The sequence below is a fragment of the Labeo rohita genome, chromosome 8 (assembly GCF_022985175.1).
Source record: "Labeo rohita strain BAU-BD-2019 chromosome 8, IGBB_LRoh.1.0, whole genome shotgun sequence".
Taxonomy (NCBI): Eukaryota; Metazoa; Chordata; class Actinopteri; order Cypriniformes; family Cyprinidae; genus Labeo; species Labeo rohita.
In genome coordinates, this window is record NC_066876.1 from 5,857,420 (window position 1) to 5,878,657 (window position 21,238).

General features: G+C 37.0%; 1 protein-coding gene across 1 annotated transcript; it reads left to right on the forward strand.

Moving 5' to 3' along the window:
- Positions 1 to 3,355: 3,355 nt before the first annotated feature.
- stc1 (stanniocalcin 1) lies at positions 3,356 to 20,873 on the forward strand. Its single transcript, XM_051117126.1, has 4 exons — positions 3,356 to 3,624; positions 14,231 to 14,373; positions 14,884 to 15,095; positions 16,672 to 20,873. Exons 1-4 carry the CDS (start codon positions 3,510 to 3,512, stop codon positions 16,952 to 16,954), a joined length of 753 nt encoding a protein of 250 aa, XP_050973083.1. The 5' UTR covers positions 3,356 to 3,509; the 3' UTR covers positions 16,955 to 20,873.
- The last annotated feature ends 365 nt before the right edge of the window (positions 20,874 to 21,238 follow it).

A 21,238-nucleotide genomic window follows, 5' to 3' on the forward strand; every position in this document is an offset into this window, starting at 1 on the left:
ATGGTGGAGCCTTTAAAAACATCAGCTTTTTCCAGATATCAAAGTGAAGTGAAGCTTGGGAGGAATTCAACCAATTTAACGGAATCTGTATAGAAAGGTAGCCTAATACAACAAGTTAGTGAACCTCAAGTCTCAGAGCTATTCTTTATCTGCTTTCGGCTACATCTGCATGCCCTAAATGAAAAGAGGTTGACCTTTCCTGCCACTCTTCAACCCCTATTGTATTTTCGCTATTACTAATGAAACCGCTAAACTGATGGGAGAATAAAAGAGTTAATTTCCTAACAGTCTTGAAGGTTTCATCGTGTATGATCACTTGGGGAGGAAAATCTAAAGAAATGTTCTTTAGATGTAAAGAGGTTTTATAAATGTGGAATATATCAAAACCACTGGTGCATTTTGAACAGGTACATTGCAGTGATGTTATTTGGCCCATTATGGTGCTTTCACTGTGCGAATGTTAAACAGTTTCGCAAAGGCAAAACAGTAGATAAGACCTTCTGATTCATCTGATGGCATTGCAAAGGATGTGGTGATCTGCAAGTATGGGGTCGGAGGCGCAAATCCATTGATGACTCGCAATCCACTGATGGTGTTTTCACTTAGAAACACCTGCTAAATGTACACCATGGGAAAAGCGTTCCGATGTCGCACTTTATGTTACTCAGCAAATTAAACATGTTTGTTGAGGGCTGATGAAATGAGTGGTGATGGTATAAAAGAAAAAAAGAACTATGAGAAACTTACCTCAGGGCTTTGCCACAGTAAAAGTCAGCAAAAGTGTGTTTTGGATGTGGCTAAGGATGAATTTTACATTTTATTGTGTTGTTTTTGGGTTAAACGAAATGTGAAATCTCGATAAACTTACGGAAAATCAGGTCTATACATTGTAATGCTTGAATATGTTAAGATTTTAACCAAAAAAGTTCAAACGTGTTCTTAAGACAAGGCTTTTTTTATAATGTCAGGTTGTAATTTCATATAATCCAAATCCTGGCTAAAACAACTGTTTGATATTGTGTACCACGTCTGTCCAATTATTTCTGCTTATTTATTTATTTATTTATTTATTCATGTACTTTTCATGTGCCTTTCATACCATAGTTTTGCTGTTTAAATAGTGCTGAAATGCCCGAATAGGCTGTTTAATGGCAAGTTCCCCATATAGGGTTCCAACATGCAGGACACAAAGGGCGTCCTTTGCTAAATAAACATGGCCTGGGCAATAATAACTTTTTTTTATGTTGCAAAAAATGACGTTATGTGCCTATACAGAAATTCACAAATAAACCTACTCTGAGACATATTATTTGAAGTAAAAAGTGTGAAAACTAGCCCCTAGCCTCAGTTACTGCAATACGCTCATTTATTGACCGCCCCTTTAGGAATTAAAGGGTGTTCCGAATAAAATACGGCTCTTTTCCTTTCTCCAAGGCTCCAAGTGAGCAGATGTCTCACTTAAACATGACTGTGCTGATTGGGCGATTATTCACGCACGGACTTCAGTGTCACATTACGCGTGCGCTTCTGCACGTGCGCCCTGCTCGGGCTCGAGTGCGCGAGGTGCGCGATGCGCAAAGTCAACACAGTGATGCTTTCCATACGCTACACGATTTGTCAATAACAGCGTCGTTTATCTATCAGCTAGAAACAATAGTGGCACTATTGCATGAGGGTCCATCAAAATGCCAAAGCGATAAAAATGCGAGTCATTTGAATAACTTCAAATGTTATTTCTCAAAGACGTTTAAGAAAAACAAAGAACGCAATGCATTTGAATAAAACGCAATCCTGTGGTAACGCTTTAGCAGACAGTTGAAATATAACACTACAAGGATTACTGAATGAAACAAAAAGATAAAGAAAAGCAAACTGTCATTTGCCAAAGTCAGTAATGAGATTTAGACTTGCGTGAGCTCATTAGACTAACAGGACTGGGGTCATATGGATGCCATATTATTTAATAGACCGGTTTACTCATTTAAATTGACATAAATCTTTATGGCGTAGCGGATCTCAGTTTTTGAGTAATAGGGTACATTATGAGGATGTTCCAGGCGCTGTTTTTTATAGGAGTTTGGCTACTTTTGAGCTTGCCAGGCAGGGGGACCAGCTTGGCAAGACCAGCAAGCCATCCAAGTCAGGTTGAAAACGCTGATTTTTGTTCTTTATAGGAAACGGTTGCTGTAAGCTGTCTGATATATTTCGATAAATAAGCAATGTTTAGCAATAAAGCATATGGTAGAAACGCCCCCCAACTGTTTTTCGTAAAATAACCACTAGATAAAGTCGAGATTTTTGTTGTTGCTATGGACTACGTTCACAAGAGTGATGTGGAAGTATTCACCGTGAAACCTTTGGTGATCTAATGTTCAGCAGTACGAAAAAAAGTGTTGTAAAGTTTAGTACATTTTTTTTTTTTTTTTTTTTTTTTTTTTTTTTAAACCTGGTGTGTGGGGTAAAACGCCCCCAGGGGGCATGGCTTCATGACTCTGTTCTGAACATCAAATCCTTTGTTTTTCCATCAACTGTATTGCAACTAGTTAGTTGAATAAAAATATTTGGGCTTTATATTTAAAAAAAAACAAAGCCTTACATTAGCATCAGGTAGCTAGTTAGCTAGCCAGTTAGCATCAGCTAACAATATTTTTCAAATAAGCTATTATAATTTTGTGATAATTATCTATATTATTTAAAATTTTAAGCTTAAGATGCCTGTGCTCTGATTTTGCAGTAAATGTATAAAGCAAATTGCTTTGCCAGACTGGGGGGTGCATAAATTTTACCCCACCTGTGAAAATGAAAACTCTGGACATTTTTCATATTTTGTTTATAACTGATGTCACTGTCAATAAAACTATTCTAGACACGTTTAACTTTTGTTTCACAGAAAGAAAATAGCCTGCACAGTTCTTATGGGGGCGCGTTTCCCCCACTCTACCCCATATCCTGCTGGTTTGTTGTCTGGTTGCTGGTTTTAGAGGGGTTCTTGCACTTTTAGCTGATTTTGTTTCTGTTCGTTCAGTAGGGTAAAGTTGAACCGTGCCACGCATGAGCTCCGTTGTGACGTTACGAAGGACCAAATATGCGACGCGCTCTTTGAAGTGGACGTGCATATTTGTATATGACAACAGTGCGCGGATGTTTTCCCAATCACCTTTCCCAAGTGAAAAGGAACAGCGAACTTTACGCCATACGAGAGAAGCCCATTTAAATGCTACGGATCAATGAATGAAAGTTTGAGCTGAGGCTGTGTGAGAGCGCCTGCTGTGATGTGATTGGGCTGAGCGGCGAGCTCGTGATGCTCGGGCACATATAAAGGGCGACCTGCGCTCCTGTCATGCTGGAAGAAGAAATTGCTGAAGAGATCAGCCGGACAGACAGAGCCTTCATGATACTGCCCACATCACACGCATTTCCTCAACGAAGTCGCCAAGAACACGTCCGAGACATAAAGGAAATCCTCTTTTATTGCCCTTCATAAAAGCCCCAGTGTCATTTAGTGAGAGATGCCGCCAAGGACCGGACTTTTGCTGCTCGCCGTGCTCATCGCCTCCGCGTATGAACTGGATCAGAACGAATCCTACTCGCCCAGGAGAGCACGCTTCTCCCACAACAGCCCCTGTAAGTAGGAAGCGTTCGGGAATAATGAGCCGGTTGTGTGCTGACACGCATGCATCGGGCTCGCTCGGTGTAGGCTAGATCATATGAGAGCTGTCATCTCCTCTAGGATGAGCTGCTCTCATCCAATGCATCTATTGACCTGCTCTGTGACAGATGTATCACTGAATATCACGTTCATCCTCTGACCTGCATATGAGGGACTCATCATAGCTCATGATGAGCTTCTTGTGATGCATTGAGCGCGATGAATGAATGTGAATGATGATTCCGCCGCCGCTCTCAGCCTCAAAAGCAGGAGTTGGCGAAGAAAATGCTAGAGTGAAAACCTGTTAATTGCTTACCTTGCCACATAGCGTCAAAATGCTATTAGATCTTTTATAAACAATACTTTTAATGTTAAATTGTACCGGTTAATACATAATTAGAAGTAAAAATATGAATTACCTTATCATTGCATATTTAACAAGGCATGACATACACTTTTAAATACTCTTAAAATTATGTTTCTTGTAAGTAAAAAGTAAAAATTGCATTATTTCATTGTCATTTAACCTTTATTTATCTATAGGCGAGTCAGACGTATGTGAAGAACATTTTTATTATTAAATTTAGCAAGGCGATACAATAAAAGTATGCTTATTACACATAGACTGGTGTACAAACAACTTTCTCTCAGAAAATTTAATTATAATTATTTTACCTTCAAAAAAGTTTTTGTACAGTGAATCACCTTATAATTTACAGAAAAATAGCATATTATATTTAGAGTTTAATGGCACAAAATATAAATTTGTCTTATAATTTATCGAAATCCCTGTGCAAACCATCACATTTGTTTATTTATTTATTTATTTTCCAGTTCTTTAATCCAGTTGAACATATTACTAAGAGTGCTTATATTTCATATAACAGCACTGGAGTAAAACATCACTCCATTTGTCTATTTTGAGTGGGTTTCAGTATGCAAAACTTTATGCTTTGGCTCCTTTTGTAGTGATTTTTACTAATGGATAAAACATAACTGGCCAAATTCTGTATGATAAGTGAATTTTAACCTGTGTACTGAATATCAGTATGGCTTTGCACAGTCATGCTGATATTCACTACCACAGCATTCTTGCTTGTGTGATATCTGGATCCTTTTGTGTGTTAATCAGTTACTGGTATTTTGCATTGACTGGTTCAGTCTTAATGTTATTATTAGCTACAGTTGCCGATTTTTATGATCGATAATATATATATATATATATATATATATATATATATATATATATACATTACCACATTTTACAGTGGCAAACAGATTTTAATAGCTTGAGGATGTTGGTGTATTGACATTTTATCATTTGATACTTTATTTTTTACAGTCTAAAAGAAAGGCTTTGGCAACCAAAGCTGCCAAGTTACTGTGGGAAAAAAAAAAATCTGGCATAGTGTTTTTATTTTTGTTTTGTTTCGTTTTGTTTAGTTCCGGCATCACATTGGATTTGTCAGTGTGAATCATTCAAAATCTGCATGTTTCCAAAATGAACAAAACTAGAGAAACATTTTGAATCACTTCAGTACTTTCTGTACAGCATCGTTCCATTCTTAATGTACGTTTATGATTTTTTGTTTTTTTGTGAAAGAATTTGAGGTAGATCCAGTGAGTGGTTTGCATATGAAAGGCTTTCCCCCAGTGAGGTCATACTATCATGCTTCATGTTTCAGCTCTCAACACACACACCTGAACCAGCTAACCGAGGTCTTCAGGTTCATTTGAAAGTGACAGGTTATGCAGGTAGAGAACTGGAGGGTGGGCAGGTCGCGTACACTAACTTTTAATGGACTAGGCACAATGGATGCTTTAAATGACATTGTGTGCACCTGAAAGCACCCAACACTATTAAAGATGATGAATTGTTCTGACCTGCTGCTCATTATATTGAAACTGAAGATCTGGTGTCAGTGTTACAAAAGGTTCTTGCTTTGTCTTGAATGAAGTCAGTAATTAATATGCTGCAGAGAAAAGCTCGTCCAAGTGTCAAATAGTGGATCTGTGTGTGGTGTGGGACACTCAGTTCCGTTCTGTCTCTGGTCGGGACGTGAAAACCTTTGTCAAACTCCACTTGGTATTTGCATAACTTCCTGTTGTACTTAGTTGCCAGGGAGACATGTACTGACTCAGTGCTTTTGAGACAAAGAGACAGTGGTGCACTAATAATTCCAAAAGAGCAAAATGAACAGTATATACTTTACTAAACAAAAGGGTATGAAAGGGTATTTTTACCCTAAAAGGGTATTTTTTTACATTTCAGTTCTTAGTGCTGAAATCAAAATCTTAATTTGCATTAGATAAATCATTGATATACATTTTATGGAGTTCATTCATTTACAACTGGAATTTATCTCTCATTTTCTGAAGATGTTTCAGTGTAAATGTCGTCATCAGTAAGTTGACAATAGGGTGAACATACACCCTCTTTTTCCCGAACATGTCCTGGCCGGGATTTCTAAATTGCCTAATATGTCCAGGTTTTGGATTTGTAGTCACAGTTGACTAATAGCTTGCAAGCATTATAAACAATCGACAAATCGTGGCATGCGTCAACGCAATGCAAATATTCATACAGATAATCAGAGCTGGCTAGTAACTGATTACATGTAATCTGTATTATGTAATCAGATTCCAAAAAATTAAGTACTTGTACTTGGAGTACATTACATTTTAAAATACTCATAATCAGATTACAGTTACTTTTTATGGATTACATGATTATATATCATTTATTGATTCTCCTTATTCTTCTTTTTTTTTCTCTTTTTTAAAAATATTACTGTTTATCATACCATCTAGCTTTGACTATATTCACAAATGTTGTTTAAATAAATAAATATTTCAGAGGAAGTGAATATTTAAAATAATTTAACAACACAATTGCGTGTTTACAGCTTTGTGATATTGGTTAATGGTCACAGTGACATGCAGGTAAACAAATAAAATATTTAAATTTTTAGCGTTCAATATTAATCTTTATTTTACATACTTATAATTTCATTAATTATTAGCCTTTTATCAACTCACTATCAACTTTCAACACACTATAAGTAATGTTTAATGTTGTTATCTTTTTCTCTTTGTTTTTTTTATTTCAATATGGTACGTTTAAAGTTTGTTAGTTATGGTAAGTTAAAAGTTTGATTTTAAATAAGTAATCTAAAAGTAGTCCGGACATTTTCTAAAATCAGTAACCTAGATTACTAACTACAGTTTTCATCATGTAATCTGTAAGCACTCAGTAACAGACCACAGTTTGTAAGTAATCTACACAACTCTGCATATAATGTATACATTCAGAAAATAGGTACAAAAGCTCTCACTGGGGCAGTACCTTTCAAAATGTATAATGTGTACCATTTAGGTACTAATTTGTGCTGAAATATACCTTTAAGGTACTAAAATGCAAGTTGCAAAGTGTACCTTTTAAAAAAGGTACTGCACCAGTGACAGCTGTTGATTGTAAATCACTTCAATAAGAAGCCAGAAACCGGACTTTTAAAGTCCCCAATAAATCAAATTTGACGTTTTTTTGGCTTTTAGTATAAATATGTTAGCCTTAAGCTTATCTATAAGCTCCAAAACAATGACAAAATTCATGTTAAGAAGATATAAGCATTAAAAACGTACAGTCTCTAACTTCCGCCAACATGGATCAATGATTTTGATGACATCACCCTGCACTTCAGCCTCTCATCAAACTTTCTGTCCAATCAAATGCACTCTAGAACCCAGAGCGCCCCGCCCCCTACACTATAAATAGAAGCTAAAGCTCCGGCTGAAATCGGTTACTTGTTCACGGAGTTAGTATTTTCTGTGCAGTGAATGGCACGTATAGCACACTATATAGGGGATAGGGAACAATTCAAAGAAATCTGGTTTTGCACTGTGTCACGTGAACCACCACAGTGCACACACAGTCTGCTCCAGTCCAGAGAAATCAAAGCACAGAGTGAATCATATGCACGAACAAGTAGAAGAGATAACACACTTTTCAAACTACACAAACTCAGCAATATTATAATCTCTGTTTTGCTTTAGTAACATTTAAACGTCATTTAAACCCAAGATCTGAGCTACTGAAGCCACAATGGATGACCTTTGTTTGTGAAGGGAAAGTGCTTTTCGATCTACCTAAATGTGTCTATGATCCTGCGAATCATTTGTGATCCAGCTTCGCCCACATCAGAAGTGAGTATAAGGGTTTTTTTTTTTTGTTATTAATCTTTGCAAACGCCTTTCCAAATAACGTGCTAGTTAGCAAGTTTCACGGCTAAGTGTGGCTAAAGTAAACAGTCTCTCAGAGCATGGCTCGTCACCCCACAGAGAGAAGGGCGGGGTGAACAGAGCTCATTTGCATTTAAAGCAACATGCAACTAAACAGGTTGATGTCTGCAGAGCTGATTTTGACATGGTAAAAAAGGTGTTGTTTTACACTACCATTGAGAAATTTTACCCAAACTATGTTATAGACTTTTCAGTAAGAATCATATCAACTTGTGGAAAATGGGCATCCGATGACCCCTTTAAGGCAATTTAGAAATCCCAGCTAGGACTTGCGGTAAAAAGAGTTTGTATGTCATCCTAGATCAAGGGATAGTTACCCAAAATTGGTTGTTTGGTTACCTACATTCTTCAAAATATCTTCTTTTGTGCTCAACAAAAGAAAGAAACTCATACAGGTTTGGAACAACTTGAGGGTGAGCAAATGATGACAGAATTTTAATTTTAGGGTGAATGATCCCTTTAATGAGAATATGATAAAACCACAGATGGGATCTTCAGATAATGAAAAAGTCAGGTTGTAAATGAATGAACTCTGCCTGACATAATAAGACAATTGCAGTGTCGTCTCCAAATCTGCGAGGTCTAGCTGAGTCATGGATTACAGTCTAGTGTGAAACACCGACACTCAAGGGCCATGGGTTCAAGTCGGGGTCACGCGCTCCACAAGTTGAAATCTGAACAGGTAGCTATGTAAGTGTAGAAAATGAATTATTCATTCCAACAATTCATCCTATTAGTCTGCTTGGAAAAGTGTAATATCACCTGTCGAGAAACGTATATAGGGTCTCTGATAACTTACCCAGTTGAGGTTTTACAGCACTTGATGATACACGAGTGAGGAAGAGAGAAAGCAAACACAAGACTGCATTGTCTATTGATGTATTTTTTTTGAATCTCAAATTTGTCCTGACCTGTCGGGGCCCATCGCGGTACCCTCAAAATTATTAGAGTGAGCCGGCCAAGCTGTGTTCAAGTTTCATTAGTCACAATATGTCTAATCATCATGCCTGTTTTCCCACTGCAATACAATAAGTGCTCTATGACAGTGTCAAACGCAATATCAAACCCATATTTTACATCTGTTCCCAGCCGTGTGCAGTGTAAGTGAAGGGACAGCCCCTGAACTGTGTGGTTCAATTCATCCGTAACACTATTTACCTTGTAAGGTTACTGATGACGTCTAGGGGGTGTCCGATGATACAAAACAAGCTTGGCCGACACACTTTCCCTCTTATAATGCCATAACAGCCACAAAATCAGAGTAATTTCATTTGTTTTTGATGTGGCAGCGCTGGAGTCCCACTGTTTTCCCTGGAAGCCACAGAGTGATTTGGCTTCATACAGTACTTAATAAGAAAATAATATAGTTTAAAAGAATATACTTAAGTGCGAAATGAATCTAATGTTTTGGACACTTATTGCATTTTATTTGTACTTTACATGTACTTCAAAGTAAAACCTTTAGTTGGCATTTTTACAAAGTGCCTTTTAAAGTATACTTAAGTTGCCTTTTATTTCATTCACATACTACAAGTGTACATTCAGTACAATTAAGCATACTACTTTTTCTTGGAAACTCATCTTAAACACACCTCAGGTTAGATCACATGAGTGTGTTCACTCCACAGTGCAGTCGTACTCTGATTCTGAGAAAAGTGATGCAGAACAACTTCTAGCCATGTTTGCACAAGGATAACTGTTCCACTCACATGAGAGACCAGTCATGGAAACATTTCACCCTCACTTGTCCCGAGGCTAACAGCGAGCGTAGGAAAGTGATACAATTGTATTTGCTATTAAAATGAAGATGTTAATCATTTTTATGACTCTGTCATAGCTCAAGAGATGTAATAGAGTTCTCAGTTGTGTTTCGCTGAAGTATCAACTTTGTCTTGGATGCTTTTCCTTAAATTCCTTTGGAAGACTGAAAATAGAAACAACAACAATATTAATTTGGAAAGCACAACTGATTTATTCTCGGAAGGATTTGACAGTTCGTATTGAGATGACTGACTTTGGTATTTTGGTATCATGGCAAAACTGAGCACATTTTGAGATATTCTTGAGAACTTTAGAAGAAGCGTGTGGGAGAAAAACCAGCCTAAGTTGGTGTCCCAGACTGGTTTGTTAGCTAGTTTTAAAAAGGGTTTGGGCATCTTTTAGCTGGTTAGACTGAGAGACCGACTGGACACCCAGTTAACCAGCTAAACACCAGCTTGACAAGATTGGGAGACCATCTGACACTAGACCATCAATTTTGCTGTCTATTGGAGAAATGACTGAGATATCAAAGACCTCATTTGTGATTTTTTTTATTTTTATTTTTATTTATTTATTTATTTATTTTTTCATTCTTATGGGTGATTACATTTGGCTCTAGAACTCAAAGTGGAAAAATACAATTTTATAAGGCAACAAACCATACTTTGGAAAATAATGCAATGTCGCAAAAAATAAAAATAAAAATTAGTACAAAAAATAGAACAAAAAACGTAATTCTGGCGAAAAGAAGCTGAAAAATTGTACATAGAGAGTATAGCATATGCTAATTTGCATCTCAAGTTGCATCTCAAGGCTTTTCTTTCAAAAATAATAGTAATAATAATAATAATAAATATATACATTTAATTAAATAAATAATTACATATTTTATTCCCAACCCTGACAACATATATTTAGAAAAAATTGTTTAAATTGTTGTTTAAATTTGTTAAACATGCATACAGCTCGGATTTATTTTAAACCAGCGTTTAACCATCATTGTAAAATGCTTTATGTCAAAATACGTGCTGCATTTTTTTCTTATTTTTCTTATTATTTTATTTTCTAAATAAATAATGACTTTTTTATCTGTTATGGTTATGGGGAGTCACTTTCAATAGAAATAAATGGGCCCATTTTTCTGATGATTTAAAACCAGAAGTGAGTGGCTTATTAATAATAAAAAGCACTTACATTAATTCTTCTGTTAAAATGTTTTTTATTTAAGCTGTAAAGTACATTGACTTGGTAACAAAGTTATTACATTGGATATATCACACACACACACACAAAAAGATTTTTCACGCCAAATAACATACTGTTTATATCTTGCGGCTAACCTAACATTTACAAATTGGCCTCGTTCACTTCCATTGTAAGAATCTCGGTGTAACCCTGATTTATGCTTTTTATACAGATAATCATGGACAAGTCGAAATTATATTTTGTGGTAATCGACATTAAGCCACAAGTGCTGTCAATAGAGCTTAACTTTTATTGAACCCAGAATTTTCCATTAATGTGCACAATGAGCAAATGGCCTTAATAGAATGTACATCTGAGATCTTGCCCTAACCTGCTCCTATGGACAATAGACATATTCACTGCATGACATTTGGGGGGTTTCTGGTTATTTCAGAAGTCTGCCTTTTGCCAGGAGCATTGACACAGCAACACACAGCCTATTTTCCTTCAGATACAGTAAAGTGAGTGTGTAGCAACACCAGCCGCTCTCTCTCTCTCACACATACACACACCCCCTTGAGGTTCCTTCTCTGCGTGGCGTGGGATCCCGGCCCTGCAGGCTATGAGTTTGTGCGGCAAAGCGTTTATAGTCTTTGGCGCTGAACTGTTGGAGGTGGTGGTTTGGCCCTCTTACTCAACCCGCTGAACGTTATTGTCTTGTCACATGTAAGGGTAATGGAAACAATGGGTGTTGTGCCAATAGAGACACTCAGCAGAACCCAATACAGCATGGCACACATGCCCTACACCCCTCTTTCTCACTCCCTGACTACGGGGGCAAACGCAGGGCACAGAACGGCCAGACTACCACAAGAACCCCACAAGGCCTGCTGTGGATATTCTTCATTCAGTGGGTCACAGTTCCAAGAACAGAAAAATGGCTGGAATACCCATAAAATTTATGGCAGCGAGTGGAGTGGAGTAATGACGCCAGTCCTTGGCTCAGTTGCTATATATTTCAGGGTGTCAAGTGGCTAGTCAGGCTTGTTGTTATTTGTCATTTTAAGTCGAATTTTGGCTTGCTATCAAAACTGAATGGAAACTCACACCAAGCCACATATAAAATCCTAGTATTCGTGGAGCGTTCCCGTTTGTACTATAGTTCCCCCTGAGCGAGTGGTATTTAAACATCCCGTGGGCTGGAAGGTGATAATGAGAATGTGTCCCCTTAAAAAATGATCCCGTGTTCACTTGTAAGCAAGGTGAGGAATTAATTATCTTGCCTAAATGGTTTCACAAGTTCATTGCTACTACACACAATGTGTTTCTCCTTAAATCATTTCCCATGAGAATATGTTACAGCATTAACTGCCCCATTCCTCACACTGGGAGTCCAGACTGTCTCCAAAGACTGTTCTCTCAACAAAGCCTTGGTGGCTTTTCTCCAGATCTGTCTTCTTTGGGAAAGTACAAGCTGAACTATCCATGGATGGATGGATGGATGGATGGATGGATTAGTGACCGAGAAATATTGCAGGATCTGAAATATTTTAGATTTGTCAAGCATGGTGGAACAAAATGGAACAATAGTCCTCAGAAATGTTCATTTTGATTAGTTTGCTCAAGCATGTTGCAAAATAACATGTACATTCCATATACCTTGTCTATGTGGAAAAAAAAAGAAAGTAGATATGTTTTCAGCAGACCTTTGAGTCCTTTTTGAGATCTGGCAACGCATTTAAACAATTTGCAGACTGTTTTCCTTGTGCATCAAATCAACCACATGCCAACAAATCAATGAGAGTGTGCAATAATAATGACTATTCTAAGCAATAAAATGCAGATGTCAAAGTTGCACTAACTGATTTGCAGAAAATTACAGTTGTTTGGCACATAATCAATTCATGAACAGTTACATACATATTTCCTACATTTTATTATGCAAGTTTTATGTTACACCTCAAATGACAAGGGAATTTATAGTTATGTTAACATTACTAAGCCTCATTCTCTCAAATGTCTTGGGTATGCAGAGTACCAGCAGCTTTTATGGACTGATATAAAGTGCCAGAAGTCAAAACTCCATTCATTTTCTCCATAGGGAAATTGATTTTGAACAATAACTGATAAACCTTTAAAGACAGACCTGCTGTTATAGCTCCAAGATTGGCAATTGATTGTCTACTGTCTTTTGTTGAACCCATATGTTTGCGTTAAATGAACTTATTTTATTTATTTATTTTTCTTTAATAATTTCGTTTTATAGTGGAATTATTGGTGAAAAACTACATTGGCCATGATGTAATGGTGCAAAGAAAATTCCACCAATCAGAAAATCACAGCAAATAAACTGCTCCAATCAAGCTCTTTAGCTCCGCCCACTCTAATATGGCACCTCTCAAAATGCATAAGCATTTGCATATATATGCATAATTTGCAATAAAATGTAATTCGATTGTTTCTATAGATATATTCATTTAAACAAACTTAAAATAAATATATTACTATATTCCGCAGCCATTTTTAATTCAATTATGTCATTCGCAATGCTTCATGGGATTGTAGTTCTCTCCCTCAGTAAAGCCCTTAATTACAGTCTTATTTTGTTTTCTTTTTATTTCCTTTTTAATCGATTTTCAATGTTTTTTGGCAACATATTATCGACCAGTTCTCAGTAGTTGCTTATTAGCATGCATATTACTAGCAGGCTGGCTGTTTAGCATATTGCAGAAAATTAGTTTATTGAGGCAAAAGTTAGTTAATAGTGGGAACTACAGTGTGTCTAACTATTAACTATGACTTTTGCCTCAATAAATTTGCTGGTTATTTACAGTTAGTAAGGTAGTTGCTAAGTTTAGGTATAGGGATTAAGAGATCTAAAAAATGGTCATCCAGAGTAAGACATTAATACATGCTTTATACATACTAATAAACAGCCAATATGCTAGTAACATGCATGCTAATAAGCAACTAGTTAATAGCGAGAATTGTTCCCTAAACTAAAGTGTTACCACTACTTTCTTGCTTCAAATCAAAGTGTGCACTGTTCACCTCGTAGCTGGTTGGTTTGGTTCATAGCTTATAACACTTATAACAAAGAAATTGCTATGGGAAAAGTACTTCCGGAACCAGTGCCACTGAAAAAGTGTGCAGGCTCCAGTGCATTCTATATGTGTAACTATATAATATACCTCCATATCATATATATTTTGTTTGGACTTGTCAAATATTACTTGAAGTTCATTTATTTATTAACTGTAACCAATAAAAAAGAAGAAACCTGCTTTTTTGATTCTGCTGTTCTTGTCAGATCTAACGGTGATTTTGTTTTTGCAGCGGATGTGGCTCGCTGCTTGAACAGTGCGCTCCAGGTGGGCTGCGGTGCCTTCGCCTGTCTTGAAAACTCAACGTGTGACACAGATGGCATGCACGACATCTGCAAGTCCTTTCTCTACAGTGCTGCTAAATTCGACACTCAGGTATGTACGTTTGTATACAGTTCGAGACAAAGAACAATAACGATATATATATCAGTTCATCAATGGATACACAATATCCTATTGATGTCAAAGGCACCTATTCAGCAGACAGGATGAACCTAAGAACCAAGAGGATTGGATGAATCCTGTCAAATGAATGTGGCTAAATTCCACTGAGATCTGACAGGCCCGATGGGAGTTATTTCTTTCAAAAGTTCTTATTACAGAATGATTCATAAACGCTTTCTTAATTGATGGTCTTACATTATATTAAAGTAAATGTTGCCTTAATGAGCTGACTGCCAATTTTAATTAAACAAAGTTCTAAGAATCTTTGCGAATTGATTAGAATGAATCACTGGTTTAAAAGAATGATTTGTTTGAGAATCATTACTACTTTTTAGTGGCCAAGGTTCTGCTTAATTATGATAAAAACCTTTCCAGATTCCTAAGATGGACTGTCACAGTTTAGGTCTTTACTTGACATGGGGTTTCCTGTTTGTTTTGCAGGGCAAGGCTTTTGTGAAAGAAAGCTTGAAGTGTATCGCCAATGGCATCACTTCCAAGATCTTTCTAACAGTCAGACGGTGTTCCACCTTCCAGAGGATGATTTCAGAAGTTCAAGAAGAGTGTTACAGCAAGCTGGACATTTGTACAGTGGCCAAATCAAACCCAGAAGCCATTGCAGAGGTGGCTCAGCTACCCAGCCACTTACCCAACAGGTAAGACTCCTGAATTGGATAAGGAGATTTCATCTTATGGTGTACACAGAAACACAAAAAGGGTTTCAAAGTTGGCGACCAAGCTATTTTAATGTATATATATATAAAAAAGAAAAAAAACTTTACTTCCAGACAATATATTTGATAGAAATAAAAGCCCACTTATGTTCATAAAAAGAGTGCATTTTAATGACTTAAACGTTTTACTTAAAATTAGACTTTAAATCAGTCATTTATTATTAATTAAAATCGTTTGTTGTGTTTGGAAAAAAGTACACATTTTGGTAGCACTTTATGTCACTGTTCCACATGTACATATTATGTACTTATTATAGTCATTACAATAACTAGGTAATAACAAGGTAGTAACCCTAAACTACTACTAAACCTAACCCTAACCCATGTAGTTTCCTTATATGACCCAGTACTTTCTTAGGTAAGTACACTTAAGTGTACAAACAAGTACACATACTGTAAAATAAAGTGTGACCCTTATTTTGATGTTGACTAATATAAGCACTTGTAAAGATAATAATATAAATAAACATAATATATTACAAAATTAAATGTAGTGTCATTTGATGTTAAATTTAAAGTGAAAATATTTTAAATGTGATAATCTGACAGTATATTTTAGTTATCATAAATGCTTGTCAGTACATTTAGTAGTACATTTTAACTGTATTTCAAAGGTAATAAAAGTAATTATGAAATGACATATAAAGATGTACTTATGTCCTACTTATAATAAGAGGGTCAGAAAACACTATTATGTTCAGCTAATTGCAGTTAATATAAATTTAACCCTCTGGGGTCAACAAACATGCCGTGTCTTACAAAAGTTAAATCGATATATTGTTTCTGTGAATGAGTGAATGGGATGATTTTCTAATTTTTTAGAAAAAAAAAAAACTCTAGTCTACCTCATCCAGTTCTCAAAAGTCTTGTGAACAAATGTTCACACTAACCACGCATAGACATTGTTTTGTTTTGTTTTTTTCAAAACACAATCATGTACATTCATGCTGCTTACATATTATTGTAGCCCAGTTTGTGCTGATTACAGTGTAATCAGACTTTAGCCATTAATATGTTTTTAGACACAAAAAGCACAAATATAATGTCAAAACTTCTCTAGGGCCCCAAAACACCCTCAGACCCCAGAGGGTTCATGTGAAACATGTTTCCAAAAACGGTGTAAAATGCATTATATTTTTATATTTTTTCGTCAAAATACAACACTGTTTTTTGCTTCAACTTAATGCACATTTTGACTTCAGAAAACACACAGAAGTCTATGGTTAAAATTAAATGTGAATTTTGAGCATGTGTATGTGCATATCAGCAAGTGCGAGTTATCGTTATTTGTCGTGAGCTTGCTAAAAACCGAACTGTTGGCTGATTTTGTGGCAGAAACCAATATTTTAAAAAATAATTATATGTGTGGCATTCAAAAAATATAACGCGTTCTTTCGCTTCATATTCGCTGAGCGTTCGCAGCACTATCTGTATGCTGCTTAACCTGCTAATCTGTTGACGCACTGGCTCAGTGTGGGTTTTCTCTGTCTCACCGCAGGTTTTATGGGAAACTACTGCAGAGCTTGATGGAGTGTGACGATGAGACGGTGGACCTGGTGAGGGCAAATCTGTTGACCCGATTAGGGCCCGAGATCGCCACGCTCTTCCAACTACTGCAGAACAAGCCGTGTCCGTCTGCTGCAGTACCTACTGGAATGGAGACTCGTGGTGGGTGGCGGTGGTCTGTCAGTCCCCATGGATACAAGAACCAGCCAAATCTACGCAACAGAGATGCCTCGAATCTCTTTGGCAAGAAACGCAACATTGGTGACAGCTCTTAACTTCAGACCAATTTGCCAGTCCAAACTTAGCCATCGAGCACACATACACAAGCGCAAAGTGAAAACACACACACACGCACACACACACACACACACACACAAAAAGAAAGCAAGACAAAACAGTGGTTTATTTTCCGAGGCTATACAGGGACACATTCCTTCTCAACTGGAAAAAGGCATGCACCAGTGCGAAAACATCTCGAATGTCCAATTCTATGTTTATCACTTCATATTCGACGAGTTTTACACGTTCGAGAGGAGATCGGCCCGGTTTACAGACCGATCCGCGCGTAGGTCAAGTCAAGGTCATCGTGAAATCCAGCGGGAGTCATCCAGGCCATAATGTAGAGAGCTCTTAGATAGACTTATTTGAAAATATCTCTAGTAACGAAAGGAAAATACTATCGAAAAAATCAATAAATAGCCATTTGTATATGAAATATATCTTACGGAGATTACAGCAAAGAAAATGTATGTGTATATAAACTGAATCTAGCGTTGATGTGAAATAGTCGGCATGTGTTATAGAAATAAGAGTGTACTATTTATTTATTAACAGATATTTTACTACTACTTTAGCTGTTAATCTCAAATTGCCACTAGCCTTTTTGTGAAACTCTCCCATTTGGCGAGAGCTATCTTTAAAAATATATGTGCAGGAATTCATTAAAATACCAAAAAACGCAAACGCCGTAAATCATAAGCATCGAGTACAGCAACAGTCGATGTCAGCGATCCACACTGGACGACCAAACGTTATTTATGAAATGAGTTAGAGATGTGCAGGAAGGGACAGATAACTTTCCTTCAGCTTGGTTCTGTAGACCTACAGAAGCTTTTGTTTTTTCACCGTTCGCAAACGTTTTCTTAACTCTTGGATCGCCTCTCTACTTATTATCTGTTCATGTAGTGCAGCACAAATAAACTCCGAGAGGAAATTCAATTCGAAGCCCTGAGCGCATTGTTAGCGCTACGTCTAAACACATATTTTGGCCAACTTATTGGACGGATGAACAAATTACTCCCTGGTGAATATGACACGCGGAAGCGAGTTCAACTGCGCTGATCCCAGCGCCGCCGAGACAAAGAAAAATAAAATAAAAACCTAAATGTCTATTTAAAAGCGTATGAATTGAATTATTACTATTTATTTTCTTACTATATTATTTAAATGTTTATTTTATTACATTTCTGTGGGCAATATTAGTTCGTTCAGCAAGCATCGGTTTACAGATATAGTGCTTTTTAATTGCTTAAGCGTCCGTTTTTGGGAGCTGTTTGAAATTTATTTAATCTATCGCGTATTTAGTCATTCTGAGTTGACTGTACAAGACCCATGTAATGACTCTGTGCTGGTCATGGGGGAACACGCTGGTCATATGTGTCAGGCGAATGTTATATGGGACCACTATAATGCAAAAGTTTATTGCCACATGCTGTGTATACATTCAGGGTTATATAGAGTTTAGCTTTAACAGAGTAATTGACATCCAGTATTTCATAGCGCTGTCGTTAATGCGGTTAATTCGGGGCAGTCACTGCAAAGTGTTTTCCGGAGCCATTCTCGACACTATGCAATATACAGCGTTTCCGAAAGGCCTATTTCTTTCAGAGTGTTTACCCAGGGTGAATGGGGAAGATCTCTCTGTAAGTGCTTCTTGGGGAAGTTGAGATTAGCAAAGGCTGGAGGGCAGCGTTTGGCTTGGGAACGACCGAGGACCGAGGGCCAAATCCAATCAAACTACCGCAAAACCACTTTTTGACTATTCCCGTCCAAAAATAAATTCCATAGCAAAGAAGCCATTTCACCACTGAGCGATTTAACCATTTGAACGACCAATCTGCATCACTTAATATGTCCTGATTTGTTTGAAAAACATTCAACGGCTTGTTTTATGGTGAACTTACACTGGCGCCGTATTGGTACTGTGGTGATAATACAGCAGTTTGATTGAATTGGACCCAAAGACAAATGAGAGAGCAGAACCGGAGCGGGCAGAATGACTGTTTTTTCTTAAACCAAATGATCTGCAAATCTAAAAGTAATTCACCAAACTATGCAATAAGCGCTAGAAAGGTTGCAAACTAAAATCCATGCTACCGAGCCCTAAGCGGAAACGGGGCCGTTTAAGTTTTGAGACTAAGCAGCAGTAGCTTTTTTTTCTTCTCCCGTATGAAATCAAATCTCCAGTCCCCAGTAATCCTTTTTATTTTTCTCCCCTGATTTCTTTAGCTTTCCTTTTTCTGGTTAATTCATCTGGTTAATTCATTTTCTGTGTGTGTATATGTGTATTTATAATAATATATGCACTTTCCGTCTCTTAGGACCACTATCAAAGGGCATTGAAGCATAGTTAGATTCTGCTCAGAAACACCGGAATAGCTGCTGCGTTCTTGTAGAACAGACAAGGACGCAATGGCAAAGTGAGGATTTTTCTTTTTTTTTCTTTTTCTTTTCCTTTTTGGGAAATATGGTATGATATCGCAATCTATTAAACACCTGTACCAAACAAAGCTGCTAAACTGATTTCCAACCCCACTGTGTTACGCTAAAGCTATTTTTTCCATTAAAATCCCATCGGTTTGTCCAACATTCACTGTGTGCGAATGAACGTTTTCAAACGAAATGACCAGTGACTCGATTATGCATTGCCATTTTCATGCACTTCTGGTATCTCAGCAACAAGGTGTCCATACCATCTCCAGAGAAACAGCAGCGAGTGCAGACGTTCGCTCCAGCCCAGCTCAAAGACATTTGATGTTTAACGAGACGCTGGTGAACTACTCTTAAGTAGCATTAAAGTCGCAATGCTGTTCGGAAGGTTTGGCCACTCTTGTCCTGATCGCATCTTTTCTTCCGTTACTGAAAGGGTGTTGTACATGCAAATGTAAATGTATGTTATTTTGTTAAATTATTACAATGCAATTGTTAGACTGCTGTGGATATAAGGCTTTTTTTTCTCATTCGAAGCCTCTGTCATGTAGCTCACCATTTTATTCATAGTGTGATTCAGAGAATTTTCGAAAACGTAATGGATTTTGTAAACTTCAGAGAATGTATATTTTATCAAATGTCTGTATTTGGTGCAAAAGGGGTGCCTATGGCGCTGAAAGTTTAGTGCAGCCCTCTGGTCATTTGAACTTGAACAGCATTGTGTCCTTATCTCGATTTATGGTGGATTAGCAGAGTTCGGAGACTGACCCTTCTTGTTGCCAAATTTAAAGTTTATATAACCACTGCCTCAAGGAAACATCTAGACTTAGAATCGAATCGAACGTTATTTGCCTGCGTTATAGAAATAGTGTAGAATGTAGAGTGGGAATGATTGGAAAATGACATTCTGTGTGATCAAGTTGTCCCAATCAGATGTGTTTAGAGCTTAGTTAATATTGTCATTACACGTCATTACCAGAAAGATCAGGATGCACTACAACAGAAGCGATCTGTTCGTGCAGGTCCTTCGTTGTTTCTGATTCACCAAAAACTGGTGATTTCTCCTCTTTGATCCAGGGCCCTGAGGACTATAGGCTACACAAGCCATTAAACTGTATGGTACTCTCTCCTTTCAAAACTTGAAACCACTTATATCGCTCATATTCCTGTTTATGTTCAAATGTTAAGATTTAATGTTGTTGTGTTTTTTTTCTTTTAAATGCAGTATGAAAACCAAAATAGGAAAAGTTTGTTTTGCAAGGCATTCTATTCAAGGCATTCTCTCTTTTTTTGTCCCTAATGTTACACATGATGGAAATTTGTGATTGATTTGCACTTTATACTGAACTCATATACATATATACTTGTGTATATGTGTTAGGGTTTCTTTCTGTGCTGACAGGTCAAAAAAGAAAAAAAGAAAAAAAAAGATACAAATACGTCAACTATGTGTCTTTTACTGTGTAATAATAAACTATGATCAGATCTGGCATACGGTATCTAATTTTGTGTTCTTATTAACCATTTCAGTGTATATTTGTTAAAGTACTGGATGCATGAGGTGCAGTGTTGTTTGATACATTCATCATGAGCAAGTTATTTAGCTCCTATTATATCTAAATGCTGCAATCTTACAAACTTGGCGTGGGTTCATTGAATTCACTCAAGTAATAATATAGCATAATCCTAGAACAATCTTAAATGGGTAATTTACTGCTGGCTGATGGGGTTTTAATAAAAGTTGGCTGTCTATGCAGTAAAAACCCAATTTATATCAAATCAGTGCTATACGAGAAAACAATGAAAGGGCTGTGGCGAAAAAAAATGTAGGAAAACTTCAACACCCATAA